Genomic DNA, 15,049 nt, shown 5'->3' with positions numbered 1-15,049 from the left:
TCTCGCCCATGCTGCATTCTTCTCGTTTTTCAACTGTTCACATTCGCCGTCGTACCAGTCGTTTCTGTGATTCGGAGTCGTGAAGCCTAGTGCTGTAACCGAGGTACTACCTATGGCGGGTCGGATGTCCCTAAAGCCATCTTCAAGTGTAGCTGCGCCAAGCTGCTCTTCCGTTGGTAGGACCACTGCTAACTGCTGCGCGTAGTCTTGAGCCACTTCTACGTTACGCAGCTGCTCGATGTTGAGCCACGGCGTTCCACTTCGACGCGTGGTGATAACTGTCGAAATTTTTGAGTGCATGCATACAGCGACCAAGTAGTGATGCGAATCTATATTCGCACTGCGGTATGTTTGCGGACATTGGTTATATCCGAGAAGAATTTACCGTCGATTAGAACGTGGTCGATTTGGTTTTCTGTTTGATCGTCGGGTGATCTCCACATGGCTTTGTGGATATCTTTGCGGGGGAAGAAGGTGCTTCGGACTACCATACCACGGGAGGCTGCAAAGTTTACGCATCGCTGGCCGCTATCATTCGATACGACGTGCAGGCTGTTTCGCCCGATTACCGGTCTGTACATTTCCTCCCTTCCTACCTGCGCGTTCATGTCGCCGACAACAATTTTCACGTCTGGGCATCATACAGATGTTGAACTATCTGATTTGGACATCCAAGAGCTTCTTCGAAAACATTTCAAAAGAGGAGTCTGGCGTACACTCCCAGAAATTTAAAAAGAGCAAAAAACCCAGCGCATCGGTGAGCACTTTGAGATCGGCCTTTTTTGGAAAAACGACGACCCTCAATGTCCAGACAACTACCAAATGGCGGCCTGGAATAAAAGCTAGAAAAAAATCCGGAACAGGCACCGAACGTGAAGAAGCAGATCGACGATTATTAGTAGAAAGAATACGCCCGCATCGCTACTAGTAAAAAGTTGAAGGAAGCTGAACCGGGTAAGGGAATATTCAAATATTACGTCCATCAATATTCGGGATTTCTAGACCCCCCTCCCCCCCTGTCACGCATTTTCCCTATACACGTAGTGTCACACTTTTGTAGACCCGCCCTCCCCCAAATGGTGGGCGTAATTTTTGAACGTGCCCTAAGATGCAGTGCCTTCCCTTAAACCTCAAAAAGTCGGGGAAGGCCCGGTTCTGGGGGCTGCGAATAGAATCAAAACAGTTGTCAAGATATCTCCATGCTCCGCTGTCAAAATATCCCCGTCGAACTGTTACAGCTCCAACAGCTACTGTTTTCAGACGATTCCACGTAACAGAAAAAGTATTGCAACAAGTTGTTTTCAGAACAAGTCAAACAAGACATTACAAAGTGCACTGGGTCCCGTGGAAAACAAAGAAAATTCTAAAAAAATGTTATGAGTGCATTTTAGTGAGTTTTGCAACAACAAATCATTGAAATTTCCACCCCTATTTAATTGAAAATGGATAAACTATGAACACGAGAACACTATTGGATTCAAGGGGGATTGTTTGTTTGTTTGTTTATTTATTAACGACCCTTTAATCAAAAATGATCATTCGGGTCGGTCAAGGGGGATTGATTATGTGTACCTTTTTCGAACAGCGTGTCCCTTCCGTGAGCGGCCTGTCGCATTTGGCGGCGACATTGCTGATATGTACCACCAGATACATATCCGGGAAAGTGACGAGTCAGTCCAGAGGTTTTTGTATCGGACAAATGCTTCTGGACCTCCAACGATTTTTGTAATGGATGTTGCCACCTTCAGCTCAACCAGCTCACCGTGTTCACAAATCAGGTGAAACAGGTTCCCGAGAAAAATCAAAGAAATGTGAGGCCAGCATCGAGATCGCCAACATCAACACTTTTCTTTTCCTTGTCAACCGTAGGTGCAACTAGTGAAGATTCTCACGGTACCTAGGGGCCTACCTGGTTGCTGCCGAAGAAAATGAAGTTGATGTTACCAATACAGAACAGATAAAAGTCATTTGCGACCTATCAGGAGTTTCTTCTAGTATTTCTCTGGCAGTTCATTCTTGGATTTTTTCAAGAGCTCCATTTAAGACTTCTCAAGGGATTCTTCCAGGCATTAATCCTTTTGAGAGTTCTCTTTTATGGGATTCCTCCAGGAGTTCCATCTATATTAGACCTGTTCACTTTTTTTGACCTACCCGTGTCACATCAAATTATCAATCCACATGCAAAAACAAGGCTTCAGTCCAAAATTGAGCCAAATTGATAAAGGTTTAGAGGTGTATCAAATCGATTTTGTGTTTTTTCGAGCATTTTCACGAAAATGTACTTCAATATCCAGAAATTTGCACCAAAAAGGTACCGAAAATACCGTTAAAATATAGTTAGAACAATACTCTACAACTTTGCCGAAGACACTACGGTGTTTAAATTGCGTATTTCAAAGTTATTCAACTATTTTCGTTAAAAAATCACCAAAAAATACAATATTCTAACGATTTTTCATGTAAAAGTCATGTAATTTTACATTGTTTTAGGTGACTAATTTTATGAGCTATTGCTCCTATGTGTTACGAACATTTCGTCCATACATCATTTTAGTGTAGAAATTCGTTTTCATTGACTAATTATCAAAAGTTCGTCACGTTGATATTAAAAATTGTTCAGAGTTGCCAGCATAAAATAAAACAAGGTTACCCATGATTTAAACGTCATTACACTTCTTTGTCTCATCTGCATCAGTTTAAATTTGGTGCAGTTGGTTGAGCATGAGATTGTGGATTCGAAGATTCAAGGTTCGAGTCCTGGAATGGCATTTTTTTGCGTCTCGATCCTGCTATAAGTTGATGAAACTACACACTGCATCTCATTGCAATTTGGCATCATAGCATTGTTTCGGAACCGTAGAGTGCATAGTAAGAATGAAGTTTCCCTTAATCGTGTAGTTGTGCTGATTTGTGGGTAGATAGATAAGAAGTAAGCTCCACCCACAGTTGTCTGTAAAATGTTGCATCCAGAAGCAGTTCCATCATCGTATTGAATTGTTTTAGCTCAAGTTTTAGCTAAATTGATCATTATCAAACAGATACTCAATATTTCGCCCAGCTGATATCGTCTACAAAATTTATTGTCAACAAGTATAAACTAAATATCTAGCTAGTCATGGAATGGGCTTAATTGGCAGGTCCCGATCATTATTCTTTGGGAGATTGCGTGTAAGTCATGGCAGATTCATCATCCTAACTGCAACAAAGAAAGAAAAAAAAGTTTATCATGTATTTGAGCTTGAACCTGGGACCTTCTGATCCGCAAGCTTGAGCCTTACCATCCGCACCATTTCTGATACTTAAATCAAAAGACATTAGAATTCGATGGCATGACGTCTTAATCATGGGTAACTTTGTTTTAATTCGTGCTGGTAACTCTGTGCGATTTTTAGTATCAACGTGACATACTTTTGATAATTAGCCAATGAAAACGAATTCCTACACAAAAACGATGTATGGACGAAATGTTCGTTACATAAAGGAGTAATCGCTAATTAATTTAGTCACCTAAAACAATTTAAAATAACATGACTTTTATATGTAAAATCGTAAAAATATCGTGTTTTTTCGTGATTTTTTAACTAAAATTGTTGAATAACTTCGAAATACGCAATTTAAACACCGTAGTGTCTTCGGCAAAGTTGTAGAGTATTGTTCTAACTATATCTTAACGGTATCTCCGGCATCTTTTTGGAGCAATTTTGTGAATTTCTGTGAGAACGGCTAAAAAAACACAAAATCGATTTGATACACCTTTAAATCTTCATCAATTTGGCTCAATTTTGGACTGAAGACTTGGTTTTACATGTGCATTGATAATTTTATGTGTCACGGAGAATCGGAGAAAAAAAGTTTCAAAGTGAACAGGTCTAATCTATATGCCTCCTTCTAAAGATTCCTCCCTTTTATACTAATGCAGAAGTTCCTTATGAAATTGCGGAGTTCCTTCTAAGGATCCCCCAGAAGTTGTTCCTGGGTTCTCGCAGTAGTTGCTTCTGGGTTTTGTTCTGAGATTCCACCAGGACTCAAGAGTCTTCTCGGACACTCTTTCAGGAATTTGAAACGAATTACTTCTGGAATTCCTCAAGAACTGCCGGGGTTCCTTCAAGTATGTATTTCGGGATTTGCTCAGATATTCATTCCGAGGTTCTCTTAAGAATTCCTTCGGCGATTGTTCCAGGAGTTCAAAACCTCTCCAGGCGTACCTTCGAGGATTTCTCTTGGAATTCATGTGTTTTTTAAAAGTCACTTTTTTGATATGAATCCACGAGTTAATTCTGTCATTCCTCCCGGAGTTCCTTCAACGATATCTCCATGGTTTTTTCTTGAGTTTAACCAGGAACACCTTCTGGGATCCCTCCAGCTGTTCGTTCTAGGATTCTTCTAGGAATTACTCCTAGGATTTCTCCAGTTACTCCTTAGGATAATTTGTTCCTCCAACTTACTGAACAAACTATATATTTTTATTCACGCAGCTGAAAGATCATACATTTCATTTTCTCAACTTTGCCCAAAATGCAGTAGGAATGACTTGCGATTCATGGGAGTACTGAGTTTGAAATGTACCCGATGCGTTATTGTTACGAACGTAGATATAAAAGCCTTAACTCCAGAACTTCAGAAGGATGGCTCAAGGAACCGCCATTGATGTGGAGTAAATCTCTCATACTTTGATATACATAAATGGATCTAAAAACATCAGTTCTGAAGTACATACATTAGTTCACAATCCTAGAACTTACAATCCGTACTCCAGAGCATTTTATCTTGCCTTGAACATCACTAACTTATGGCTACTAATAGGGTAGAAATCTACTTCGTCATATGGGTTAATTCCCGTCATATCAGACGGAGAATAGCCGATAATTACAGATATTTCAATTTATCTTTGCAAATGGCTTATCAGATAGAAGCAAAAGATGTAGACTATCAATAAACACCCCATGTAGCACTTGAAAACAAATAATTACGCAAATTTTCACATTTCACTCAACTCCACTCCAGTCGTACTTAACAATTTTTGACCTTTTGCGTTTGCCGAAGGCAAATTTGGATTGCGAAGAATTTTATTGACTTTTAGAATAAACACCAACAGTCAAATTATATATTTTAATCATCCTATAGAACATAGTGGACCTGGGATCGAATCCCACTCCCGACATACTCACAAAATGTGGGATCTTCCTTCGGAAGGGAAGTAAAGCGTGGGTCCCGAGATGAACTAGCCTAGGGTTAAAAATCTCGTTAATACCGACAAAAAAAAAAAGAACATAGTGTCACGTAAAAGGTGTGACGGGAATTGAATTCACGTTTTGCCCGAAATAGACGAAGATTTGACGGAAACGGAATTCGCGGCACAATTACTCAATCTTAGTATTTTTTGGTAATTGTAGTTCTCTTACGATATTTTTTTTTACATGATATGGAAGCTAGTTTATAAATTAATAATTGATACCAAATTGGCCATAAGGCGTTAGGCGAGCTGCAAGAATAAATTCAATCATTATTGGTCGGTGTTTAGAAAGACGGGAATTAGATAAAAACCCTAAATGACTTTGTATTTCATGGTTTGGGATGATTATTTTTGAACAGTTATCGAAAAAAGTTGACTGAAAATTGAAATCCACACAATTGCAGTCCCCAACATTTATGCAGAGTTTCTCTCATCTATATCGTGATTCAACTTCTTCCTCTACCCATGTTTGTGTAGGTATTTAGCTGTTCTTTTCCACTTACCCGTGTAGAAAAGCAGTCCGTTCGGTTGCCGCGTCCGGAAGTAGAGCGTGATGGCGTCTTGTGCGCTGACGATCGGTTCGCCGCCCGTTTGGCCTAGGTCGTACGAAAGGAACTCCGTCCCGCGAAAGGTGGCCTCCGAGGGGGCTTTATCTGTGAGAATAAAAAATAGAGAAAAGTGAAGAAGCTGTGAGAAGGGGAATGACACTCAAAGTTTGTTTAAAATTCAAATAGCTAAAAGTTACGTCCGGAAAACGGTTGTAATCTTTTTGCGAGGTTTCCCTATTTTGGGATGAGAAGTAAACTATGTATCCATTTGTCCCATCAATACATTAATGATGGTTGAAAGGTTCAGTACGCCTATTCTGCGCCCTTAGGATCATTTTTTTTTCTCTCCGATTATCTTTTATAACATTTTTTTCAGTTGATTCCCAAAGTGTTTGACAATAATCAAACTGTAATTTTGACAAATTAGCATTTTCAAAACAGAGTATCAATAATATGGCAACATTGTTTTGTAATTCAGTGATGCCAAATGCTATTTTTGACGTTTGATTGAAACACGTTTTTCAAATGTCAAATCACCTGTAGTTTTTGTTTCTTAACGCCCAAACGTAGCTGCTCGTCGTAGATAAATTCTGAATCCCATTCTTCGCCCGCAGCCTAAAGTATGCCACTCCACAACATCAGACTGTGAGGTGGTGAATCTAAAAATATCTTTGACAGGCAGGTACAAGGCCAAGCCCTTGCAGACCTGGATGGTTGCTGCAGCAGCAGCAGCAGTTTCCGAATAAATTTACATCATCTCGCCTCAAAAGGCAGCAGGTGCTTCTTCCCATTCGCCGCCACCTCCTTTCGCCATTCACATGCATACTTACCTACCCACCTATTATGACTGATGGGGAAGAAATGTGAATAGATGGCATGTTTCTGTCGGGTACTTGTCTGTCAGAACGGGCGGATGAATGCGAGGAAGGTGTTTTCTCCCAAACACACCACCGGCCAACGCGCCGTTTCAACTGTAAAGTCGTCAATTCATTCCGGGTCCGAATGTACCTACCTGGATCCTGGATGATAGATGATGATGGCGCACGGCTCCACCGCCTTATATGACTACTGCTGAGTTGACGAGGGGTGTGAGAATTGTGAAAGGTGGGAACTATCGACACGTGGCTTCTTTGCCTGAGGACAACAACGAACGAACGGTAGCAGCGCCTTCTCGACCTCAACAGCTCCAAGCTACTACTAGGATGCGCAGTGAACGAGGATATTAAATTTTAATTGAGTTGAATTTACAGCTTCATCATCTCCGGTTCTTGTCTAACCACTTCGTGTTTTAATTGGATAGTCAGTCGTCGTTCTGGATTGTGATTTTTGCCATTCATTCCCGGCCGAAGGAGGTTTTTTTACTGTAGAAGTAGTTTTGCCTATGCCGCGGAAACGATAAGTTTTGATCGCTTTTCTGTCAGAAGGGAGGAAAGGTGTGTCGGTGACGTGTACCATTAATTTTGAGTAAAGTTTTGCATGTTTGCTGGCAAAAGTTTTTACAACTTTTCGTGTTATTGCTATGTGCTTAAGGTTGAACAGAAATAAAAATGTGCTTCTGGATTAAGAGTAACTCTGATAAGGACTATTCCCTTTGGTGGCTTGTTCAGAAATAATAACTAGCGTTGGGCCACAAACGTAACACTTGCGAAATTTCCATCGACCATGCTTTTAACGATCATTTTAAATTTTCATAGTTGTTGCTTTCACAACTAGAGGCGCGCGCATCGTTTTTCTATGCGTTTGACGTTTCACACTAGCGCCTTCTGTTGACGATATTGCACAACACAGTGATTCGCGCAACTTTTCCACCAGGTGATGGTAGTGTGAACTGGGCGATGGATTTCATGAAAATCGTTAAAGGTGTTACGTCTGTTTGTCTGTGGTTGGGCTCTGCAGGGCCTCTTCAGAAACTCTAGTGTACCCACCAGCGAGCAGGTGCTAGGAGGTTCAACGGGAGGATCACGAGGTGGTACAGCACTGGCCGAGGCAGCGCAGATGACTGGCGCGGACCTCACGCGGGCGCTGAACCGCAACAGGAGCAACAGTTTCTTCTGGAGCCTGTAGTAGGCCCGACTTCCGCTGATGATGCGCCTCCGAATTTCACGGCTCACGTTGTTGTCAGCCGTCAGTAAGGATCCGAGGTAGACTAATTCCTCCACCACCTCGAAAGTATCCCCGTCTATCGTAACATTCCTACCCAGACGGATCCGGTCGTGTTCGGTTCCGCCTACCCGCATGTACTTTGTTTTTGAGGCAATCACCACCAGTCCGACCTTTTCTGCTTCGCGTTTCAGGCGGGTGTACAGCTCTGCCACCGTTCCAAATGTTCTGTCAATAGTGTCCAAGTCGTCCGCAAAGCACACAAATTGACCGGATTTTGTGAAAATCGTTCCCCGGCTGTTGAGCCCGGCTCGTCGCATCACACTTTCCAGAGCGATGTTGAAGAGTAAGCATGAGATTCCGTAACCTTGTCGCAGTCCCCAACGAGATTCGAATGAACTAGATAGTTCACCCGAAACCTTTACGCAGGTTTGCACACCGTCCATCATTGCTTTAATCAGTCTAGTCAGCTTCCCAGGAAAGCCGTTTTCGTCCATGATTCTTCAAAGCTCTGCGCGGTCGATACTGTCGTATGCCGCTTTGAAGTCGATGAACAGGTGATGCGTTTGGACCTGGTATTCACGGCATTTCTGGAGGATTTGCCGTACGGTAAAGATCTGGTCCGTTGTCGACCGGCCGTCGATGAAGCCAGCCTGATAACTTCCCACGAACTCATTCGTTTTAGGTGACAGACGACGGAAGATGATCTGGGATAGCACTTTGTAGGCAGCATTCAAAATAGTGATCGCCCTGAGGTTCTCACATTCCAAATGGTCGCCTTTCTCGTGAATAGGACAAATTACCCCTTCCTTCCACTCCTCTGGTAGCTGTTCGGTTTCCCAGATCCTGACTATCAGCCGATGCAGACAGGTAGCCAACTTTTCTGGGCCCATCTTGATGAGTTCAGCTGCGATACCATCCTTACCAGCTGCTTTGTTGGTTTTGAGCTGGTGAATGGCATCCTTAACTTCCCTCAGCGTGGGAGTTGGTTCATTTCCGTCCTCCACTGCACTGGCGTCGTCGTTTCCTCCGTTGCCGTGGGCTCCCGTGCCTACGTTCTCCACGCCGTTCAGGTGCTGATCGAAGTGCTGCTTCCACCTTTCGATCACCTCACGTCCTAGCTCACGTCCGTCCGTCAAGAGGCCTCCGTCTTTATCCCTGCATATTTCGGCTCGCGGCACGAAGCCGTTGCGGGATGCGTTGAGCTTCTGATAGAACTTCCGCGTTTCTTGGGAACGGCACAGCAGTTCCATTTCTTCTCTTCACACTCCGCTTCTTCCAGGCGGCGCTTTTTCTCCCGAAAGAGGCGGGTCTACTGTGTCCGCTTCTGTTTATAACGTTCCACGTTCTGTCGAGTCCCATGCTGCAGCATTACCGTCCTTGCTGCATTCTTCTCCTCCAAAACCGTTCTGCACTCTTCGTCGAACCATTCGTTCCGTCGATTCCGTTCCATGTACCCGATGGTGCTCTCGGCAGCGTCGTTGATGGCTGCTTTCACTGTATACTCCAGCAGTCCTCAAGAGGGGCTTCATCGAGCTCGTCCTCGTCTGGCAACGCGGCCTCGAGAATTTGCGCGTATGCTGAGGCGACATCCGATTGCTTCAGTCGCTCTATGTTGTACCGTGGCGGTTGCCGGTATCGTACATTGTTGATGACGGAGAGTTTTGGGCGCAGTTTGACCTTCACCAGATAGTGGTCGGAGTCGATGTTGGCACCACGATAGGTCCTCACGTCGATAATGTCGGAGAAGTGCCATCCGTCAATCAGAACGTGGTCGATTACAGATTCCGTCTGCTGTGATGATCTCCAGGTGTAACGATAAGGGAGGCTGTGTTGGAAAAAGGTGCTACGTATGGCCATATTTTTGGAGGCGGCGAAATCAATGAGTCGTAGGCCGTTTTCGTTCGTCTGCTGGTGGGCGCTGAACTTACCAATCGTAGGTCTGAATTCCTCCTCCTGGCCTACCTGAGCGTTCAAATCTCCTATGATGATCTTGACGTCGTGGCTTGGGCAGCGATCGTACTCGCGTTCGAGCTGGCGTAGAATGCGTCTTTGTCATCATCAGTGCTTCCGGAGTGTGGGCTGTGCACGTTTATTATGCTGAAGTTGAAGAATCGGCCCTTGATCCTCAACCTGCACATTCTTTCGTCGATCGGCCACCAACCGATCACGCGCCTCTGCATATCACCCATCACGATGAAAGCTGTTCCCAGTTCGCGTGTGTTGCCGCAGCTCTGGTAGATGGTATGATTACCTCTAAACGTTCGCACCATGGATCCTGTCCAACACACCTCCTGCAGCGCTACGATGCCGAACCCGCGGTGCTTCAGTAGATCGACAAGTATGCGAGTGCTCCCAATGAAGTTGAGAGATCGGCAGTTCCACGTACCGAGTTTCCAATCGCAAGTCCTTTTTGTTCGCTGGGGTCGTTGCCGTTGGTCTCGGTTCGTATTATTCTGTTGCTGATTTTCCGTTACAATGGTTTTTTACGGCTGGCTCGTAGGGCCTGACACCAACCCCCTACTTTCCGGAGGATCACAGTAGTGCACAATTGAGCTTAGAGTCCTTCCCTGGCACTCGGACGTAGATCAGCCGCCCCTAACATGGGGATCAGATGCTGTTGTGAGCCGCTCCTCCTGGAGGACAAACGCTCAGGTTTGCCGAAGCAAACCCCCCATTCCCTGTCAGCCTACGACCAAAGTTCCCACCGGGGTAGGCTACCCTATCTTCCCTAAGGTTGCTCATAGTTTCCGGCCGGTACCGCGTGGAGGTAGGGATAGGAGTTGCTGGGCAGAGGCTAGTGAATCACAATGGGATCTGAATTGCGCAGCATACCCAGCCTTTACCGTCTGCTTGTCTGAGTTGTTTGTATTGGGGTGGCCTTTAGCATTATTCCTTTTGGTTGGCGTCGTTTAAAAGATAGCCGAATCTCTATTTCAGCCATATGTTATTTCTGCCTTTCGATGTATTCAGTCTTTTGCAATTTCAGCCTTTCGTGTTTCAGCCTTTGGTACGTAACCCTTTTGAAGGATCGGAAGAAATCCATGAATCTCAAAATCAATGCAAGAATTCCTGATCCTATTCAAAAGGAAATTCTCAGAAGGAACTCTAGGGGGCCGTCCATATACCACTTGGGCAGAAAAATCATGGTTTTCGACAAACTCCCCCCTCCCTGCTCCCCATGGACAAACGTGAGAGTAAACAACTGGTTAACGTGATATTATCCAATCATAATACACATTTTTTATGTCATAACACATATTTTTTGATTCAATCAATCTTATGGTGCAGGAAAATTGTATTGAAATCCTTATTAAAACTTATCCCACCCGTTTCAACTGGCCCCGGTGTATCTTATTTATTTTCCTTAAGATCACAACTTCAGGACTATTTGGATTACCTTCAGCATCACAAAAAATATTATATTAGTGTTTCCTCAGGTATTTTCATGTATACCATTGGAATAACATAAATTCGTTCCCGAAATATGGATGGAAAAAGTTATCCCGAAAGTCAACACCTCGGATGTCCTTGAAACGTTCCTGAAGCTTTTCTGAAACATTTCGAAAATTCCCTGAGATCCCCTGGAACCCCCAGAGCACCCAGGTTCCCCGAGCAGAAGGGAATAGCAACAGCATAATATAATGTGTTATTTTGGAAAAATAACTGAGCAACGGAAAGAGTTATTTTCATGTTATTTACATAACATATCCTGTTCTAAACTTGTCTGTCATAAGCGGCAAAATAACAAAAATTATAACAAAAAAATGTTCCTGGAAGACCTGTTTAATAACATGTTTTGTTAGTTTCAATAACAACTTAATAACAGCGATTTTTTTTAAATATTTCAATAACAAATTTTGATATGAATAAGATATTGATAACAATCTGAAAACAAAATTTGCTTTTTTTCTGTTGCGGATAGGAACTCCTCCAAAGTCCCATATGAATTCAGTGGGATACGCAACAATAGCATCTATTGTTAAATGTTTCATTCATAATTGGGACGCTATTGTTGTCGCAAGCGATTTATTATCGAAAACAGACATAAACAATAGTTTTCGTTTATTTTCCAAACAACTTAAGATGAAAAACTACCGACGTTTAGAAGCCCTTTATTAGGTGGTCCATTGTTTATAAGATTAATTTACATTATTACCTCATTGATTGACACATTTATCCAAGTGAATCTAAGTGGGAACGATGCAGTGAAATCAATGAAAATAAAACGTCTAAAAATAATAATCAATAGAGTTCTTCTTCTTGATGACTTATTTTTTTACATTTTTGTCGAAAAGTGTTGTTCGTCCTTGAATTCCACCAGTTGATCCAAAACGTATCATAAAATGGCTACCACTCTATTACACTCTCTATATTCATATTCATACTTAACTGAAATTGGGACAAAAAAACAGGTATACTTTTCAAAGTGCTTATAAAACAAAAGGCTGATAAGTTGGCTTTGTCACAGTTAAAACGTAATGTCAGAAAGAAGAGGAACTGATGACAAAATAATATGTTCTCTTACAGTTCCTCACGGAATGATGTGAACAACGAAAATCTCGAATGGTGTAGTTTTGATTGCAAAGCTAGTTATGTTGTAATATTAATGATCAAATGTTTGTACAGTCTCAATGACACAATAATAACTGAACTTGTGCTACAACAAAACATGTTATTGAAATGTAATTTAAAGAAAATATACCAAGAGCACGATCATAGCAAAATAAGATTGCCCAACAGAACATGTTATGGAACGGTGATGACTTAATAAATTAATAATAACAAACCGAGATATAAAAACAGGTTTTGTGATTCCGTTGTTATTATTTTGATATTTTCCTCTGCTCGGGTCACTTTGACCCTGGAACTCTCCGGAAGTAACCCCTTGGAAAGCTCCTGATAACCACAGGAACGCCTCTGAGACTTCCTGGAGTACCCCTGTTACCCCATGCAAAACTCTGAAAGTTCTTGAACGCCACGCCCCTTTCTTCCACTTAAAACGTAGTAGACCTGGTGCGATGGTTCAAGCATGAACTCACAAAATCATGAAAGTTAAGCGTAAGTCCCGGGATGAACTAGCCTGGGGCTTCAATCCGCGTTATTACTTAACCTAATTTGCAGCTCTATTGTCCACTGGGGCACTACGTGAGCAATTTCAATTGACAGCTGCACTTACATTTTGTACAGCGCCTAGATTCTATTCTACTTTATCGAACTGGTTGCCTTTCTGCTGCTTTCACTTTTTCTACTTTATACCTAGTAGAATGATGAGCACAAGGATGATGATGGATGGCCGTTGTTCCTTTCCAGTCCGATTGGGGGTCCATTATGAGTTCGCTGATGTCCAGGTATCCGGGTCCGTTTGAGCCATGGGGCTCAGAAGAGGGTCAGTGTCAGTTGCTCTCGTGGGAAAAGCAACTGACGAAAAATTGCAAGTGCCGGGGCTGGGAATCAAACCCATGACCATCCAAGAAGGCGTTTTATACTGAAAATTTGTTCCTAAAATTGTCGCTTTTGGGGGTGGCGGTATAAAAAATTAACAATTGGTATAATTTGCACAAAATAGAATATAAATTTAACAAGTTTTTGGTAACGTCGCGGCCCCCTTGAACTGGCTTCACGGCCCCTCAGGGGGCCACGGACCACCGGTTGGGAACCCGTGCCTTAGAACTAGGAGGAGGATGCAAAGACCGCGCACCGATGAGAATGGAGCAAAGTTAGGCCTGCAGGGCGGCTAAACTGGCACTAAATAAACAGATTAAGACGCGTAAGCGAACGTGTTACGAAATCTCTGCCAAATAGCCAATACAACCCCTTATGATGCCTATAGAAAGTAGTCATGGTCAAAACGAAGGTTGCGTCAGCACCCCCAGAACCAGAACGCTCTCCCGAGATGCTGCAGAAGATCGTGGAAACGTTGTTCCCGCGACACGATACAAGGCCATGGTCCTCCGTTCCTTACGGCCATACCGGTCATGGCGAGGTCGCCCCAGTGACGAACGACAAATTTATCGCAATAGCGAAGTCGCTCACGCTGAATAAGACTCCGGGTCCGGATAGTATTTCGACAGTAGCCATAAAGACGTCGAAGCTAACATTGACATGTTGAGAATGGCTATGCAGATGTTACTGCACAGCGGCGAATTTCCGGGTGGAAAAGGCAGAGATTGTTTTTTTTTGCCCAAACCCGGGAAGCTACCTCAAGATCAACAATTGAAAAGGCCACATCAACTTTGCGTAAACAAACACGTTTCTGTCGACTTGAGGCCTTCTGGGATCCACCCACTGACAGAAAGCTTGATGTTTGCGCATTCTGTTAGAGGTGGTGAGGTGTGTGGGTGGAGCTCAGAAGGCCCTAAGTCGATTGAAACAAATTTGTTTACAAAATGTTGATGCGGCCTTTTCAATTGTTGATCTTGACCTGGGGACCCGTCGGCATACAGACCTATCTGTCAACTGGAAGCCGCCGGGAATCTGTTGGAACGGATCATTCTGTCGAGGCTGATGGTCTGTACCGAGAAACCAGATGGCTCTGGGCTCTCGGATAATCAGTTTGGCTTCCGGAAGGGTCGATTGATGGTGGACACTAGGCTGTAACCAAAACGGCCGGGACAGCGCTCCAAAAGAAGTGAACGGGAATCCGCTATTTCAATCTCATCCCTAAAAAGCGTACGGCGAAGGTAAGGAAGAGAGAAATGAGTTTTTAGTGGGTCGATCTCCATATAACCCGAGGAACGATCTCTTGAGTATCTATCTGATCAGTAGATTTTCTGATTCTATAAAAAGAGGAGTTCTATAAGAAGCCCACAATTCAGCCTGCAACCGGCGAGAGAACATTTCTGCCATTGTCATGGCACATCTGTCCGAAAAAAAAGGCAAGACATTTCTGTTTAGTGGAGACGTCTGGTTAACAACCGCAGCGTGCAGTGCCCTATAGGGAACTGCATGAAATTATCTCCTTCTCTTTCACTCTTACAGAAATTTTGTAAACAACAAGGCCAAGAAACTTCAAAATCCCATACAAAATCAAAACAATGCAGTGCCCTATTCTCCAGAACAAGTTGAAGATTTTCGCCTACTCCGACTAAGTTCATTGCTCTTGCTGAAACATTCGCGTTCCCAAGAATGGGGATGACACAGCAGGAAGTGATTTACTGAGTTTGCG

At 43.3% G+C, this 15,049-nt stretch overlaps 1 protein-coding gene across 6 annotated transcripts in view; it reads right to left on the bottom strand.

Annotated features, from left to right (window-relative positions):
• The window catches only part of LOC109425258 (neurexin 1), a 694,091-nt gene that overhangs the window by 252,402 nt on the left and 426,640 nt on the right, over positions 1-15,049 (bottom strand). For all 6 annotated transcript variants that reach the window (XM_062846520.1, XM_062846524.1, XM_062846523.1 and 3 more), the window contains one exon: positions 5,737-5,886. In XM_062846520.1, the coding sequence (XP_062702504.1) occupies positions 5,737-5,886 (150 nt within the window). The remainder of the gene's footprint in view (positions 1-5,736; positions 5,887-15,049) is intronic.

This window comes from Aedes albopictus, chromosome 1, assembly GCF_035046485.1.
Source record: "Aedes albopictus strain Foshan chromosome 1, AalbF5, whole genome shotgun sequence".
NCBI lineage: Eukaryota > Metazoa > Arthropoda > Insecta > Diptera > Culicidae > Aedes > Aedes albopictus.
Note: the sequence above shows the minus strand (reverse complement) of the source record. Positions and strands in the feature narration are given on the sequence as shown.